Source organism: Myotis nattereri, assembly GCF_964212035.1.
Source record: "Myotis nattereri genome assembly, chromosome: 12".
Lineage (NCBI taxonomy): Eukaryota > Metazoa > Chordata > Mammalia > Chiroptera > Vespertilionidae > Myotis > Myotis nattereri.
Window position 1 is genome coordinate 27082815 of NC_138087.1, and position 19051 is coordinate 27101865.

General features: G+C 39.5%; 1 protein-coding gene across 14 annotated transcripts in view; it reads left to right on the forward strand.

The window, feature by feature from the left end:
• Window positions 1-19051, forward strand: part of NFIB (nuclear factor I B) — a 442962-nt gene that overhangs the window by 345990 nt on the left and 77921 nt on the right. For all 14 annotated transcript variants that reach the window (XR_013996633.1, XR_013996634.1, XM_081103042.1 and 11 more), the window contains exon 3: window positions 4606-4659. Coding sequence is in view for 12 of the 14 variants with exons in the window: in XM_081103042.1 (XP_080959168.1) it covers window positions 4606-4659 (54 nt within the window). In the remaining 2 variants the exon portion in view is untranslated. The remainder of the gene's footprint in view (window positions 1-4605; window positions 4660-19051) is intronic.

Here is a 19051-nt window from a genome sequence, read left to right on the forward strand (position 1 = left end):
TAATACTCAGTAACAAACATTTAGCAGGTCATTATTTATTATCTTATATATTTGACAAACATTTTATTGGACTTCCACCAGATTATAAGTAAAACATTAGAATGTCCTTTGTTTAGTGGAGAGAATCCAAACTAAATTTGATTTAGAGTTGGCCTGTCTCCACAGTGTCAATTGGTATAAAAACTTCAATGATAATAATTATTGTTTCCAATGTAGGTAGAAAGAATAGCTAAAGGTGTTGTTGTTTTTTTAATTTGTGAAAAATGTTTTGAATGTTATTGGTAAATGGTGGGAAGTTAAGGGAAGGTCAAGTTCTCAGAAACATGTAATCTACTAAAAGATCATTTGGCTTTGCATGATTTTAAGATTGCATCATAACCACCCAAGAGGCAATGTGTCTGAATGGGTGGCCCATGTAAAGGACATGTATTTTAATAGTTGCCATTTAACTTTGGATAAGCCATTTAAATCACTGAAGTATCCAGGATTTTCGATAAAATTGGCTCATTACGGAAACCCGGTCACTCCTTAGGTAAAGTTTAGATATTAGAAAGCCATAAAAGATTGGCTGATTTTTTGTAAGGAGTGTAGAAAAAGATTGAGGAAAAGTGGGTAAGGGTCAGCATGTGGGGGTGTGGATCCTTTCTAGTAAGTTTCTGGGGAATCTATCACCTAAGGGAGGAGGAATTGATTAAGTAGTAATTTAGAAATAGATTTATTAATATTTTCCTCCTAGAAGAAGAAATATAGTATGCTTGATTCACACTTAAAACTAAAGAATGGGAATATGAGATTGTCATAAGTATGGAATACAAATTGTATTTCAGATCTACATTATGTGCAGTAAGCCAGAAAGATATAAACAAGGAAATGAGAAAAAAAATAGAGATTGAGATCAAGGAAGACAAAAATGAAATGTGGAGGGAATGACGGAGGACTGGTTTAGGTCTGCTGCCTTCAAGGCCCATTCTCCTCCCTTATTTTTCTACTGAATCAAAATCTCCTTTCTATACTGAAGACCCAGTGTGCTGGGTGACTCACAACCCCACCCTTACCAGCCTTCTTCCTCAAATATGTAAGCCTTATGGAAGGTAATTTTACAGATGGCTGATATCTACTGCTTTTGGAGCATGAAAGCTCCTGAGATCCTGTCAACAGCAATATGACTTGTCTGTTTTGGGGATAGTGGGACTTCTCCAAAGGGCACACACTGGGTCTATGTTCAGTTGGTTAACCACAGACAATTTTATTTTTTAAAATATATTTATTGATTTTTTACAGAGAGGAAGGGAGAGGGATAGAGAGTCAGAAACCTTGATTAGCTGCCTCCTGCACACTCCCTACTGGGGATGTGCCCACAACCAAGGTACCTGCCCTTGACCGGAATCAAACCTGGGACCCTTGAGTCTGCAGGCTGACACTCTATCCACTGAGCCAAACTGGTTAGGGCACCACAGACAATTTTAGATGCTTGTCCTGGGATGGACAGGATTTTGTCATGTCCTTTTTCTCCTTTTCTTCCTGAAAGTTGGTCCATTCAAACTATGAATCATTTTTTTAACTTGGCCTCTATGTTTAATATTATCTTTCATTTATTGATGGTGCAGAATGTGTCTAACAAGTGCTTGATGCCTTATATAATAAAATCTTGGCAATGGTTCTATGACAGAGATAGTATTACAGTTTTAAAGATCAAGACCCCAAGGCTCTAAGAGTTAAGTAATTTTGCACAGGATCACACTAGTGAGGGGCAGAGCTATGACACATTAAGCACACACACACACACACACACACACACAAATTGAGCACATGATGGAAGTGGTTAAATGAAACCTTGGGATATAGAGTAATTTGACCTGGGTAGTGAACTGGAAGGGTTTTGGATGTGGTCTGAATAATTGCTTCTCTGAAGATAACCACAATAACAGTTCATTTTTGGTTTTTCTGCCAAGTGCGACTCCCTGCTTGCTTCCTTTTCCAGCAGTTGGAATTGAGTGACCGATATAAGGTGACATAAGAGTTAAGAGTAGATAATAGTGTTAGAATTTACAGCCTGAAAAGTACGTGTTTTCTAGCCCTCTCCCTGAGGGGCCCTCCTCCATGCTTGGAGAGCCAGTATATGCCGTTTATCCTCCTGGGACAGCCCAGGCTCTGGAGTATGAGGGGAAAGCTGCCGTTGTGTGCCAGTAAATGCCAGATCATTTTAGTAAGTGGAATTCTTATTAAAAGCTAGTATATGACTCAAATTTAGGGTCTATTTCAGATTTCCCTCAAATGCTTGTGGTTTTTTTTTTAGTAATTATATTTTTTCAGTTGAAGAGGTTGGTCTGCATTTGTTGGAAATAGAGGAAAAGAGTAATTTGTAGTAGAAAAGGACAGGGTTTCCCAAGTGGGGTGTTGTGGTCACAGGGGGTGCCGTGTTCTAAAGGAATGCTTTCTTAGGAATGGGAGAGACCGTCATTCTTTACTGGTCCAACTTTTAGCAACTAGACATTGGGAAAGCGTTTTGTGATGCCATTTTTAAGTTGACTTAATTAAGCATGCTAAGCTTCATGTAGAGTCTACGACTCCTGTTCTCTGATGACAAGCTTAACCTGCCTCACAGTGTGTCATCATGAAGGTGGCATGAGCCACCTTGAGGGGTGCATGCCTAGACCTCCATAAATATGAGGCAGCGTTAGAAGGGAAAAGAGCACATGGGGAGGCTCTGGCCAGTGGGTGTGCTAATCTGCACACATAGGAACTCCTCCGAATGTTGGAGTCGCTTGAGAAATTAAACTGTAATGTAGTGTTAATACAGAGGGTCATTTGTCAGAGGGGCTCAAGGCAGAAATAGCTGAGGTTGTAGCACAATGATATGATTTATCATTTTTATGTAACTATCATGCTCCATGCCTGGAAAGTGGCCAATGTTGTACCATCTTTTACAGGAATGTAAAAAGAGAAAGATTGATCTCCCAAATTGTAAATCACTGAATCGCTCTTCAATTTCAGAAGATGTAATAGAATAATTTGGAGATGAGGGACGAGCTTTTTAGAGGGGCAACCCTAGTCAGAATTTGACTTGCAGGAGTCGTCCTTACCAGTTTTTTACTTCCATTTTGAGAACTCAGGATAAATTGAGGATAATGTGGGGATCACTAAATGTGTTTACCACGATTACATGAAAACTGTTCTGGAGCAAAAAGGAACTGACAAGGAAGTGGAATGAAGGGGTAAAAATCTGATCTCAGCATTAAATCTAGTTAGCAGGCCCGAGGCAAAGGGCAGAAATAAATAACCAAGTTTTCTACAGAAAGAAACTAACGGGATGTCCTTGCATTGAATAGTAGAAACGGCAGTTGCCGTATGTTAATCTCTTAAGGGAAAGAGCCGAATAACCCCACTGAAGAAAACTTGCTTCTTCTGCTTAAATGACACTGGATCCCTGTCTTGGCTTAGGTGCAGTGACAGGGTCACAGGGAAAAGACAGACGTGTCTGTGTCCACCTATCAGATTTTGTTGAAATTTACCATCAAGTTCAAAATCGCCTTTTCTAGGCAAGCAGAGGAGGCTGCTGAACCTGAGCCACCCCGTGTCTCCGGCAGTTTCTGAAAGCCTAGTGCATTCACCGCCATGAACAGCACACTGAGGAAGACACAAAAGAAGTAGACAGTCTCTGCTTAGGGGCATGCCATTTAGTTGGGGAGACAAAGCTTAAATACTAGAACCCATCAAAGAATATTACAAAGGGACGTGCAAGTAAGTAAGTGTATAATCATATGGGGCAAATGACACAGATAAAGGCAGAAGGGACAAGGAGGAAAGAGGAGTGAACAAAACGCCACAGGGTCGGATTCGTCAGGAAAGGCGTGTTGCCTGACAGTAGTGTAGCCTTCACGCTCCTTTCTGTAGCGTCGGTGAGGAATAAAGTGGTGCAGGAAATTTAGATCCACAGCATCGATCTCTCCCTCCTTATCTGCAGGCCCTCCGTCTATCACAGATGGAAATTAAATTGATCCAACAATTTGCTCTCCACCAAGCCCTGTTGGTATCTACCTAGTAATTTGTGCTTTTCTTGGTGTTTGCAAATCGATTGCTGTTATGGGATTCAGACAAATCTGGGCCTGGGTCCAGTAGGTTGGGGGATTATTGGAGCGGACACATGTGTACGCACACGAAATCCTGGAAAAACGGACTCTCGTTTCTGTGTATTTTAATCATTGAATAAAAAAACCTCTTCAAGTTTTTTAAAAGCATGTTTAATTACACTCAGATTGCATTTTTAGAGGATTTATCTGGGGTATTTCATGTTGCTACTGACAGGCCCAACCTTCAAACCACCTTTATTGCCAGACCTTTTGTTTCAAAAGTCTTGCTCTACTCAAATACTCCTACAGAGCTATAATCCCTCCCTCCCCCCGCCCCCCACACAGAAATATGTATAGGCATTCATCTAATTTGATAAATAAAATGTTGCTGCTGAAAGGCTTGGGAAAGTAGACTTTATCTAAACACTCAACTTCATTGTTCTATCTTAAAAAACATTTTTGAAGCCCTTCTGAGGATTGTGAAATTCTTTGAAAACAAATTAAAAATAAAACATTTTCTGTGATTTCGTTACAGATTCTGGACAATCAGGAAGTCCAAGCCACAATGATCCTGCCAAGAATCCTCCAGGTAAATATGTGTTCCAGGACGTTTGCAATCTGACGTTGCAGAACAAAGGTACCACTGTGTAGATAAACAGCCCATAATTGGTCAGCTGCCTATTTTGTTCTGGCGGGCAGGTATGATCAGGACAAGATGTGATTCTGCTCAGGCCCTTCACGGCGGCACATGCTTCTATATTGGCGTCATCAGCATTTACGTAATCACCAACATTTTCATTTTTGTTGGTGTTTCTTTGAAAATGAATATGCGTGTATTTTAGTTGTGTATCTTTCAGGTGCTAAAAGTCATTGCTGTTTGAAAAGCCAAAAACAAAAACAAAACCCAAATCCTGTTTACATCTTTCTTATAAAACGCACAAGAAAAAGTAAAATTTTCCATACTCTTAACTATAAAGGGTGGTAGTGGTGGTTGGTTATGTTGTCAGTGGTGGATTTTTGCAAACGGGTTTCTATTCCATAAGGTTTTTATTGGATTCCCAGAATCAGGACATAATGAGAGTTGGACTTTTCGTGTAGTGCAATGTATGCCAAGTATCCCCTTTATTTTCAGAAGTTGTTCCAAATCTGAAAATGGGCTTTTATAAGTTGGCTGTCTTCATTTTTGTTGCTCCTAAATCTGAACATACAGACTTTTGGTATTGATTTAGGAGGGGTGTCTTTTCACATGAGGTAAATCCAGTGCAAAGGAGAACTTCTAATATTTCAGCGTCGTAAAGATTTTAATTATATCTGTAACTTTGGCAAAGGAATGCTCGAAGAATAAAGCTAACAAAAACAAACACCAAAACAAACAAAACATCCGAACAAAAAACACAGATGCCATCTACCTCCCCAAATAATTGCATCTGTATTTACATGGAAAATAAACCAAAAAATGTAATAAAAGTAATAATAAAAGTTTCCTCAGGTAGACGTAGTTTTCAGTCCTTAATTGTTTGATCTTCCTTGTCACCGTGCTTTGCTAATGTGAGGTAGAAATACCTGAAGAAGCCCAGAACTACAGAAAAGATGTCAGACCAGCCTTGTTTTAAATGGTGTTGGAAAGATACATCAAGTAAATATCCAAATAAAAATGCAAAGTTAAACAGGTTATTTTTTTCTGAGTCTTGACCATATTTTTATATTAGAAAAATTATTTTTTTACAACTACGTATTTACTCTGTATTGTACAGAATCGTGTTCTTTGACAAAAATAATATATACTTTAAAGATAAAAAGTTCTAGTTAAATGTAGATTTGAAAATGTATACTAAGTTTATTTTTCATTACTTTCATCAAAACATTTTAATATTATTACAAATTGATAACAAAACATTAAAAAGACCGAACAATTTTAAATGTAAATTTCAGTGAATTTATTCTTTTATTTTTTTACGTCTGGATAATTAGAATCCCCCCAAAGGAAAACTCTTTATAATTTTATAAGTTATACATTGATTACAATGATAAATTATTTACACAATATAATGAATTTTTTCAGAAATTTTCTGAAGTTGAGGAAATTTCATTAGCTTGTAATCTTTAAAATTTCTTCTTTTTAATTGACTGGTATTTCCTCTGCATAGGAAGATAGCCAAGAGTGAATTGTACCCAAACATGTTTTAAAAGCTTCCTCATTCACTTTACAAAGAATGGGAGAGGAAGAACCCTCTAATAGAAAAAGAGTTGATAAGTATTTGAAGTCAGACTAAATAAAGGATATGTTCTGTGCCTTAGAATGACAGCTTGATTTGAAATTAATAAGCTCTTATTGTTTGAAATGCATTTCTGAACACGTACAGAAAGAATTATGCTCACTTTCTTATTCTTCCCCTGAGCGGAACGAAACTTTGAATAGTTACGTAATGTCAGAATTCAATTTTTCAATATTTGTCCAGAAGTTTTGTCACGTCTTTTTCTTGCTGCATTCAGTGTAGCATCTCTTAATTTATCTGTTTGCATATAATATGGCAAACAGAAACAATCAAACCTAATTTTTTTTCCTTTTACATTTTTCTTGGAAATTGAGCCTTTTTGAGAACTACATCCTAAAACTAGGTTGTTGAATATTGTATAGACATACCTTATACATCAACTACCAGTTCTTCAGAGTTAGAATATAATAAAACATACATAATACCAAAATTAAATGGAATATAATTAGAATATTCTTTGATGATTCAGAAACATTCCATCATTTTAACATGCTTTGCATATATCATTATATTATGGGATGAACCATAGAGATTATTAAGGAATACTGTTTGATGAAATTAAGAATTTGTTCTGTAATACCTTGAAATAAATCAAGCTGTTAGGAACATAGACTAGTTTCTAATTTGAAATGTGAAAAATCAGAGCTTACTACGGTTTTTGTATTACAGTCAGTTGAGATAAATTATACTTATTATTAAAAGCTCTTTTCATAAGTGCAAGCATGTTTGGTATTTTAGAGTGTAATTCATCTTTGGGAGGCCCTTTTCATCTCTGTATTCTGGCCTTGGCTGAAATGTGAAATCTCCAAGTGGGGTTTCAATATCTGGAGAAGGCACAATCCATTTATGGGAAAAATCAAAACCTACTACCATAAGCAATGAAACAATCAGATCACTTTGCTGCTTGTATTGTTATAACAAAGAGGAGTTAAACTTTTGGGAAAGATCACCTTGATGGTGAACACTTTCTTATCACTGGTAGTTTTCCACTGGGAGATGTGCAAGCCATGGCAGTTGCTACCATCTACTCCTGTGTTCATTTCCTAACAGGTTGGGAAGGAGATGGCAACAATGCAAGCCCTTTTAGAGTTGACGGCTCTTTGACATCTTTTCCCCACTGTTGACATGAGGGTGGAATCCCATCCAGTCATCCTATCAGAGCAGATGCACATGTGTCCCTCCACAACATGCCGCCCCCCCTCCGCCCCTGCCCCCCCCCCCCCCCCCATCGTGGCTTCTCTCCAGCATCAGGCCTGACTGTCTGACGCAGAGGCCACTTTCTTGCTGATTCCTCTGAACTTCTGGAGGGTAACCCTAAAGTTCTCCAAATTGCACTATGGACATCTACAGATAGGCCTTTCGTTTTTAACTTGTCTTTCTTGATTGGGGTTAGTACTCAAGTGAGCAAACTAAACACAGGTGAACCAAAGCAATGTGTTTTGGAGAGGAGGGATATTTGATACTTGTTATTTTTAAAAGCACTTGCATAGTTTTGTTATTTTAAAACACATTTAAATAGTTCTTATGGTATTTCCTTATGCTATTTGTGACTTAATATTTTGTTTTTATTCTTTGTGACATGGTGGGAATGGGCCCCATAATCTTTTGGGGGCTAAGGTGCTCTAAAGGTTTGATGATGTTCAAGGACATGACATTGTTCTTTTGGTCAAAAAGCCTTGTCCTGACTGGTTTGGCTCAGTGGATAGAGCATCAGCCTGTGAACTGAAGGGTCCCAGGTTCGATTCCAGTCAAGGGCACGTACCTTGGTTGCGGGCACATCCCCGGCGGGGAGTGTGCAGGGGGCAGCTGAATTGATGTTTCTCTCTCATCAATGTTTCTAACTCTCTGTCTCTCTCCCTTTCTCTCTGTAAAAAATCAATAAAATATATTTAAAAAATCGTTCAAAAAGCCTTAGGGCCACTTCATTTTTTATGATGTACATTTCTCTTGTTTATGATAGACTCAGAAGTTATATATTTATGTGTACTTAGTTTTAAATATCAAATTAATCCATTGTAAGCAACAGAACTATAAGAGCCCTCTTTCAATATTAGGAAACAACTGTTGTGGACCAACTGATGGTAAATCATTCATTTATGGACTTAGATTCAGATATAATTTTATTTCTACTAAGTAAAAACTCCCCTGCCACTTTTAGGAAATGTGTGATTAGACTATAATCTTTTAAAATTAGCTTTGTCTTGCTCTATTCTTTTCTGTCTCTACATTCCTTGGCTATGATCTTGTTTGATTTCCCAATTTCGGTGATTTGCCTAACGCTGTAATGGTTAATATCAAAGGAGAACAAGGCCATCTAGAAGTTAGATTTTGCTTCTAAGTCATTTCAAAGCTGAAACCTTCTTTTAGAAATAGAAACATCAATGATGAGAGAGAATCATTGATCAGCTGCCTCCTGCACGCCCCCTAGTGGGGATCGAGCCTGCAACCCAGCATGTGCCCTTGACTGGAATCAAACCCAGGACCCTTCAGTCCGCAGGCCAAAGCTGTATCCACTGAGCCAAACCAGTTAGGGCTAGGAAGGCTGTACTTTTGTGATGTGCACTCACATGGCAGGAGATATAACAAAGAAACTTTGAATCCTAGGGCAGTTTTTGCAAATTTTATCATTTAATCTTACTAAGTATTCCAAGTGCCATTAACCAGAGCTTTCTTACTTGGAATGACATGGACTTATTCTTTTTTGCACATTTTATAGGGTGCTTGTGCTGTTTTGTTGACTTTTGCATGTAGTCTGGCAAAACCTCTGGGAGCAATTAGGATCATGTATTGAGTGTACATCAAATAAGCCACCTATATTCTCTCTGGAACAAAGATGGAACCAAATATAATTAATTGAATAAACTAAACAAGGAGTATCTGTTAACCATAGCAATATGCTTGCCTTGCAATAAAGAGGTCTTTAGCCCTAGCCAGTTTGCCTCAATGGTCGAACTTTGGCCTTCGGTCTGAAGGGTCCTGGGTTAGATTCTGGTCAAGGGCATGCACCTTGGTTGCTGACTCGATCCTCGGCCCTGGTCAGGGTGCATACAGGAGGCAACAAATAGATGTGTCTCTTTTACATCAATGTTTCTCTTTCTCTGTCTCTGCCCCTCCCTTCCACTCTGTCTAAAAATCAGTGGGGAAATATTCTCAGATGAGGATTAAAAAAGAAATATTTAAATTATAAAAAATTTGAGGTTGATCTCTCCCCAACCCTATTATATAGATACTGAGAATGAAAACAACAGAGGGTTGTCATGAAACTAATGAAAACAACCCAATAATTATCAAGAAAATGAGCCCAGCATCTACATTTTTAGTTGTTATCTGTTGGGATCACTAGGACCCATGTTTACTTAAATCTTCACTTTCCCCCCAAAACTTGGAGTTTGGGACAAACAATACTCTACTAGTTACAAAAATAATAAAACATTTTTGTATTTGTATATGAAGGTGGATATATTTGCATAGCCCTTGAAGATCTCATAGAGCATTTTTTTTTTATTTGTGTGTGTGTGTGTGTCAGAGAGAGAGAGAGAAACATTGATTTGTCGTTTTACTTACTTATGCATTCATTGGTTATACTTGTATGTACCCTGACTGGGGATTGATCCTGCGACTTTGGTGTACCAAACAACAATTTAACCAACTGAGCTACCCAGCCAGGGCTCATAGAGCATGTTTTATCTTCAGAGATGGTGTTCAGAGTCAAAGAAAAGAGAAAATTTACTTTATTTTTTAAAATCATAGACTGTTTACTCCTCAATTAATAAGTTTATACCCACTCCTTCTCATGTCCTCAATTATTGTATCTACCAGGAGAATCAAAATGTTTTCCACGGGGGAAAATTCACTCTTTCATGATACTTAGAAGTAATTTTAAACGTTGGCACTAAACAGTATGCAACGGAGTATAAACAGGCTTTCTATTCATAACAGTGTAAATGGAAAGACTAAAAGGATTGGTGAACTGTGGTAAGACCTGAAGTTGTAGGTAAAGCTTTTAAGTAATTTGAGAATGAGGTCTGTGCAAGTCAGTGCTAAAATCAAAGGATTTTTTTCCCCCTAACAGATTTTGTTTCAGGAACATTTTTCCTCTTTATCATCTGAGGTTTTTGTTTGTTTGTTTGTTTGTTTTGTTTTTTGTTTGTGGTTTTTTTTTTAATACAGCACATTCAGTAAAGTTCCTCAATATTCAAATTTATGATAGAATTCAGAATAAAGGAAGAGAGGATGAGGAAAGTGCCTTCTTCACCAATCACTGTTAAAAAGCTCAAAGGATACATAGCCCTTAGCTGCTTAGTCGTACAGGCAACATTATGGGTACTTGTATCCAACTCACCCCTAAAGGTTAATCTACAGAGCAGTTGGCACCATGCCCAGCCTCGACAATGGTTCCAGCCTAATTACCTGTAATATTTAATTTTGGGGAAAAAGATAATTTAGTAATATCCTATACGGTTATGAAAGAAAGAATTTCTGCACATATTCCCAGTCAACAAATAATATTAACTGAGTGTCCGCTGGTTGCTAAATTCAGAGTTAAATCACACTCCAGGAGACAGGATATTGGGCAACTTCTGTTGCCTGAGCTCAAAATAAGGAGTAGAAACTGTCATTTGCTCTTGAGGAGTTGGGAATATACACCACTCCACACCAAGAATAATAAGCCGTCTAGCAAGAGCTGTCTATAGGTGAATTTTTCAGCTAACAGATATTTAATGAGCATCTATTGTGTGCATGGCATTATTCTAGGTGCTACAGAAGATAAAAACATGAATTACCCATGAGCTTTGCTGTCCCCAAACTTTTCTGTTCATAAATATATACAGTATATTTCATACTCACAGGGTGTGGCATACGTAGGTTTACCATGGTTTGTATGGAGAATAATACAATAATTAATCAATACTAATACAAGAATAAACTCACATGCAAATGTAAACCTACATTTGCCCCACCCTGTGTGTGTGTATATGTGTGTGTGTGTGTGTGTGTGTGTGTATTATTTAGTGGTACAACTCCAATGTCATGAGAGGTCAAATTTGTGAAATACTATTTCCAGCCATTGTAGAAAGCATGATGGAGTGGGAAATATATGAACTTTGGAATTAGCCCCCCAATGAAGGCTCCATGTTTTACCACAATCATGAGTGCCATGGAGCACATGAGTAAATCAGACAAGTTCCTTGGAATTAGCACAGTCAACTATATCCAGGCCAGTTGTAAGCATCAGACAGGATAGCATACCTGGTGAGTAGCAGGAAAGTGAGAGCTTTTGATACTCCTTTCCCTTCCAGCTGGGTTGATACAGCAGACTTCCTGCAGGAAGTACCATTAGATGTGGAACCAAATAGAAGTATATTAGATTTTTACACTGCTGTTCCATAAAGACATAAAATGGCATAAACAATGTTACAAATCAAGATAAAAGGCATTAGATTAGGTTGGAGATTATATAAAAGAAGCAAAAGGAGCAGATGTCCTCAAGTCTCATGGTGAAATAGAATTATAATTTTTAGATCCTCAGTTTTGTTCTAAGCCTTTTGACATCTGAGGAAATGTAGAATGAAAGTTTGTTACAGTTTTTAATAGTGATATGAGCAATAGTACAAATGTATTATTACAGATTGCTTTTCCCCTGGCAAACTTTATCTCTGGGTCCCTTGTATTAACATTGTATAAATATTTTCCCACTTGCCTTTTCCTGGTGTTTCTACTTTCTGAAGCCACCAACTTTTCTGTCTCCATTGAAATTTTTCTCTGGCCCTTCCTTTTCCTGGCTCTCTCCATATTTCTTCCTTATTCTATTTACTTCATCCTAGCAACTTATTTCTTACTTTTAAAAATGCATCTTTGTCCCTCATTCAGATAACTCCCTTTATTCAAATGTCCCATCTTTCTTTCTCTCTCCCTCTCTTTTTTTCCCCCCATGACATGACATGAAAGACTCTAAAATATTTTCTTGACTTCTTCTGCAACTGGGCTTCTGTCCTCACTGAAATTATTCTCATTGCATTCATAACGTTTTGCCATTGGAGTCCAGTTGTTCATTTGCATTCTATTCCTGCTTCCATACTCTTGAGCATTAATTTGATTTTATTTACCATGCTTTACTTAAAAATTCTTCCTTACTTTAAAAAGAATGTTATTTTATTGTGGTAAGAACACTTAACATGAGATCTACCCTGTTAACAAATTTTAAAGTATATGATACATTATTGCTGACTATAGTTACAAGGCAGATCTCTAGAGCTGTCAATCTTGTACAATTGAAAATTTATGCGTGCCGATTACTAATTCCCCTGGTGGCCAACATTTCACTTTCTGATTCTATGATACTGACTATTTTAGATACCTAATTTTAGTGGAATCATGCAGTATTTGTCTTTCTATGACTGGTTTATTTCACTTAGCACAATATCCTTAAGGCTTATCCATGTTGTTGCATATTGCAACCTTTCCTTTTTTTATAAAGGTGAAGTAGTATTCTACTATATGTATATACCACCACCTGTTCTTCACCCATTCATCTGTTGGTGGATATTTAGTTTGTTTCCACATCTTGGCTATTATGAATAGTGCTGCAGTGATCATGGGAATTCAGATATCTCTTTGAGATCATGATTTCAACTCTTTTGGATAAATATCTAGAAGTGGGATTGCTGGATCACATGGTCGTTCTATTTTCAGTTTTTTTTTTTTTCAAGGAACTTGCATACTCTTTTCCATAGTGGTGACACCACTTTGCATTCACACCAACAGGGTGCGAGGAATCCAGTTTCTCCACATCTTCCACAATGCTGGTTGCCTTTGTTTTTTGATCATAGTCATCCTGACAGAAGTGAGATGATATCTCATTGGGATTTTGATTTGCATTTGCTGATGATTAGTCACATTGAGCCTTTTAAAATATGCTTTCTGGCCATTGGTATATCTTCTTGGGAGAAAATCTGAGTCTTTCACCCATTTTAAGTCAGGTTATTACTTATTTTTTTTTCAATCATTTGCTATTAACTTGTAGGAGTTTCTTGTAGATTAACCCCATGTTAGATGTACAGTGTGCAGCCATTGTCTCCCCTCCCATAGGTTGTCTGTTGATTGTTTCCTTTGCTGTGCAGGTACTTGTTAGTTCAATATAGTCTCACCTGTTTAGTTTTTCTTTTGCTGCCTATACTTTTGAAAATGGGGCCCCTTTCTGATAATCCAGGAACCTTTGTGGGTTTTTTCCCCTCATGACTCTTCTTTTTATTAAGTTGATTTTGGTTACATTGGCTAATAGGATCATATAGGTTTCAAGTGTACATTTGTATGATACATTGATCTGCATATTGCATCATGTGCCCACCACCCAAAGTCAGATCATCTTCCATCACTATATACTTGGCCCCCTTTACCCTTTCCTAGCTCCCACCCTCTTCCTTCTGTCAACCACCATACTGTTGTCTGTGTCTGAGTTTCAGTTATATATCATTCCACATATGAGTGAAGTCATATGGTTCTTAGTTTTTAAAAAATATATATTTTATTGGTTTTTTTACAGAGAGGAAGAGAGAGGGATAGAGAGTTGGAAACATTGATGAGAGAGAAACATCGATCAGCTGCCTCCTGCACACTCCCTACTGGGTATGTGCCCGCAACCAAGGTACATGCGCTTGACCAGAATTGAACCTGGGACCCTTGAGTCTGCAGGCCGACACTCTATCCACTGAGCCAAACCAGTTAGGGTGGTTCTTAGTTTTTTTTTATGACTGACTTATTTCACTTAGCATAATATTCTCCAGGTTTATCCATATGTTGCAATGGAAATATTTCATCTTTCCCTATGGTTGAGTAGTATATATGTACCATATTTTTTTTTATCCAGTCAACTATTAAAGGACACTTGGGTTGTCTCCATGTCTTGGCCACCATGAATTATGCTGCAATGAACATAGGGGCACATATATCTTTGTGAATAAATGTTTTTAATTTTGGGGGGGTAGATACCCAGAAGAGGGATTGCTGGGCCATATGGTAGCTCTATTTTTAACTTTTTGAGGAATTGCCATACTGTTATCCATAGTGGCTGTACCAGTTTATATCCCCACCAACAGTGAATGAGGGTTCCTTTTTCTCTAACTTTTCCAACACTTGTTATTACCTGTCTTGTTGGTAACAGCCAGTCTAGCAGGTGTGAGGTGGTATCTCAGTGTAGTTTTGATTTGCATTTCCCTAATAGCTAGTGAAGTCCAGCATCTTTTCATATATCCGTTGGTCCTTTGTATGTTTTCCTAGGCGAAGTGTGCTCAGGTCCTCTGCCCACTTTTTAATTGGATTGTTTGTTTGTTTTGTGTTGGGTTGTATGAGTTCTTTATGTATTTTGGACATTAAGTCCTGGTTGGAGATGTTTTTTTGCAAATACCATCTCCCATTCGGTTGGTTGCCTTTTTGTTTTGTTGTCAGTTTCTTTTGCAGTGCAGAAGCTTTTTAGTTGGATATAGTCCCATTCATTTATTTTTGCCTTTACTTCCCTTGCCTTTGGGGTCAAATTCATAAAATATTCTCTGTGACCAAGGCCCATAAGTTAAGACCCTGAATAGCCAAAGCAATCCTGAGAAAAAAGGAATGAAGCTGGAGGATCACACTATCTGACTTCAAATTATACTACAGAGCTACGATAATCAAAACAGTATGGTACTGGCAGAAAAACAGCCACACAGACCAATAAAACAGAATTGAGCACCCAGAAATAAAACTACATATATATGAGCAAATAAATTTTGACAAAGGAGCCAAAACACACAATGGAGAAAAGAAAGCCTCTTCAATAAATGGTGCTGGGAAAATTGGAAAGCCACGTGCAAAAGAATAAAACTAGATTATAGTTTGTCTCCATGGACAAAAATTAATTCAAAATGGACCAAAGGAAAGACCTGAATATAAGATCTGAAACTAAGTTACAATCACTTCTTGTTATTCTTAAATACATGCCTTTGGAACATACTTCTCTTTTGTGTCCAGACAAAGTGCTCAGTGACTGACTGTGCATGTTTCCCTATATGTTCCACAGCAACTCATGCTGTGACTCACTAACATTTCCAAAATTCTACTCATTTTATTTTCTATCAAATTTCAGTTTTTCTCTATGCAAGATATCTTGGGGCTACCAGAATCTACCCTGGAGGCTACCCTTGGTTAGCGTAGCTCATGAGCTCCTTCTAAAGAACTCTCTTTCTCATCCTCCACATACTCATCACCTCCTTTTAAGGTCTTTAGAATCCGCTCCCACTTCTCAGCCTCATTACCCTTATTTGGGTTCTAGACACTTTATTTCTTGCCTGAAATTGTGCAAAAACCTTAAGATTGTTTCTATTCTTTCCTCACTCTTCATTTCTCAGATGCTATAAATGAGTACACTTCAGAAAAAAAACAAATCTGATTTCCTAAAAGCTCTGGGTGCTCATTCCTTATATACTCATACTAGAATCCCAGTGCATGAATTCGTGCACTTTGAAAGGAACCATGGGCTGCGAGGCTGTGGTGGGCACAGGGGCAGGTCTCTGCCCATCCTCCATGATCTTGCCCAGCCCCTCCTGCTGTGGCCCCTGGTCCCCTGTCTGCCAGCAGCCCTGCTCCCCCTGCCGCCACTCCCATGCGCTGACACCAGCCCTACTTGCACCCGTTGACAACGTGGAGTGATTGGGGCCGGCGGCATCAGGAGGTGCAAGTCATGGCTGCTGCCCTCAGGAGCAGGGGGAGGTGGAGAAACCCTCAGGGCCAATCAGGGCCAGCAGCTGCTGCTCTCACCCACTGATGGCACCGAGTGATCAGGACTGGCGCTGGTAACAGGTGTGAGTGGCAGCTCCAGTGTCGGCTGTGGGTGTGAGTGGGGCCGTCACCAGCAGTGGGTGTGAGAGTCAGCTGCCAGCTCCGATCGCCCCTCAGGAGCAGGGGGAGATGGATAAGCCCTGAGGGACGATCAGGGCTGGCAGCCACCACTTGCACCCACTGATAGCGCTGAGTAGTGGCTCTGGCACCAGCAGTGGGTGCAAGCAGGGCTAGCGCCAGCAGCAGGTGCAGATACCCGGCAAGATTGCAGCACACGGGAGCAGAGAATTTTCAGTAACTACCAGAGGCTCTCCCCGATGACAGCAACCGGTGCCTCGCCTTGGTCTGGTGCCCTCGCTCAACTGCTCCACCATCCCACCATGGCCGATGCCTGCCATGTTCCACACTCTGCCGCCTGCTGTCGACGCCCACCATGTTCCGTCCGTGCACTCTAGTGTCAGCGCACATCATAGTGACTGGTTGTTTGGTTGTTCGGTTGTTCCGCAGTTCCGTCTATTTGCGTACTAGGGTTTTATATATATAGATACTTTGTCATGTCTTGAAATGCTGCTCAGACACCAATTATACATACCCGGTTTTCTTCCTTTTCCTTTCTTCCAAGTGATATGCTGTCTCCTTTGCCAGGACTGCCAAATCCACCCTTCAAACCTTGTTCATCCTTGCTCTCCAAACTATTACATTCCATCTTATCAGATCACCCTAAGCAGGTTGGACAACTCTGTCTCTGTTATGATTGGTGTTTTGTATCGTAAATCTCTGCTTACACATCTCTCCCCCTAAGTAGACAGCTGATTTTTTTAAACGAGTAGTTTGTTACTATAATCCAATATATATATGTATTTTTTTGCTCTACACTCTCAGAAACATTACTCACGAAAACAGGATGTCAGTACTCAGACATTGCTAGCCCAACGTCTCCACTTTACTTACGAAAACAGAGCGAAGAGGTTAAGTGATTTGCCCAAGGTCTCAATTCGTTATTGGCAGCTGTAGGTGAAAACTCATTTTTTGCACGGGTCCAAACCTTAAGTCAGAAGGAATCCCACGACATCATTGTTATTTTCTCCTTGCCCCCTACCCACCTAGGTGCATTGCCTTGTGATAGAGTGAGAAGAGTTTGGCCTTGGCTGTGAGCAGCCCGGGTGTTAATGGGTATGCACTGCCACGAGAGAGAAAGAAATGAGAAGTCTTTCTGTTGAGATTTTTCAGCAGAACCAGAGTCTGGGTCTCCTGACACAGAGGTGCCCTGTTGAGTCCCTGGGGGCAGGTGTGACAGCTCCAGCTTCTGGGACAAGGGGCAGTGGGTGAAGGGTGAGGAGATGGTGGAGGCGAATCTCGAGTGACCTTTGCCTCAGCGGGGATGAGCTCGGGGAGGGAGATCAGCTGAGAGATTTCGAGGCTGTGGCGTCAGGGCCCTGATGAAGGCGAGGCTTGCACTGCACCACGTGGTTGTCCTGGCTAGAGCTCAGTAGCGCCATCTTGTTCTCTGCTCCCACTTTCTCCAGGTGCATGCGCCTTGTATTTATGTAGCTCAGGGACCCACTCGTCACACAGTCACAAATGTAATTGAAACACGGTCAATGCTCCCCTTTCTCAACGCTGAGAGACAAAGGACTAGCTCTCGGGCTGTCGCCCGTTTTTTGCAGCTTTTGTTTCCCCTGCCTTTTAACTGTATGGCAGGGTCTTGTGGCCTCTGAAATGATGTCATAGGTAACAGAGAGTTCAGGTGAAATTTTAATACCTTGATGGAGGCACCTAATTTATACTGCACCTCGTCCCAGAAAACTTTCAAGAGGCCTTGCACTTCAATCGTTTGCAATTTGTTACATTTTAAAAGACGCCGCTCTAACGTATTTTTCTTTCTTTGTGGAATGTCCACATTCCTCCCGGGGAAGGTTAGAGGCCCCCTGTGCAAAGAGGCCTCAGTCATAACCACCCCTGGGTCACGGCCGTGACTGTATCCACGGCTCCGCCGAGTTTTTGTCGTTGCTCTTTCACTCAAGCACCTCGGGTTCTTTTCACGGTGACCGCCTGCATCTGAAGTTTCCTCTCAATTTAAATTCTTTCCCCTCTCCCTCTTCGCAAGGCCTGCGTTTGCAGCATATGGCTACAATTTAATAATGCAAAGCGTTTTCCTCCTCACAGCTGGAAAGCTGGGATTGTTCTGTATCACAGATAAGAGTGGACTGTTCCAGGCTCGTTAAAATCACTGAACTTTGCAGACGCTAAGCTTGCTGGGTGTGTTGTCCTGTGAAAAGGAACCCAGGGGACCTTCACTTGCATGCTGGGAAGGAGTGGTTATTTCTATAGCAATATTTTGCAAGTGGAATAAAATACTTAAAAAATCTATCTATCTATCTATCTATCTGTCATCTATCTATCTATCTATCTATCTATCTATCATCATCATCATCTATCGAGATATTTACCTAGATATCTAACTACTTGAGTTTTAATGTTTCTATCTCATAGGATTATTGAATGTGATTTAAAGTTATTAGGCAACTCCACTCAAGTCTCATTTCTTCTTTCTTTTTCTGTAATTATAAGAGAATCAAGATATCAAGTAATTGAAAGCAATTACCTTTGTGGGGTAATTTGACTCTTGTTGGCGTTTGTATAATAATGTCATTGATGGAAGAAGAATTTAAGGGGAAAAAAAATCAGGTTTTGGTTTTCAAAGTTGTTACAAACCCTTTTGGGTCTTTTGACTTGTATTCTGCTCGTCAGGGACCTCGCACGCATTCATTTCATTTTATAAAACACAACCAGGGCAGACTCCTGTTTTCACTGAGATATTTCTAAGTCTTGATGCCCACCCTCATACCTTGAGCATATCCACGTCCCCATGGCATTCAGGACTAAGAAAACCAC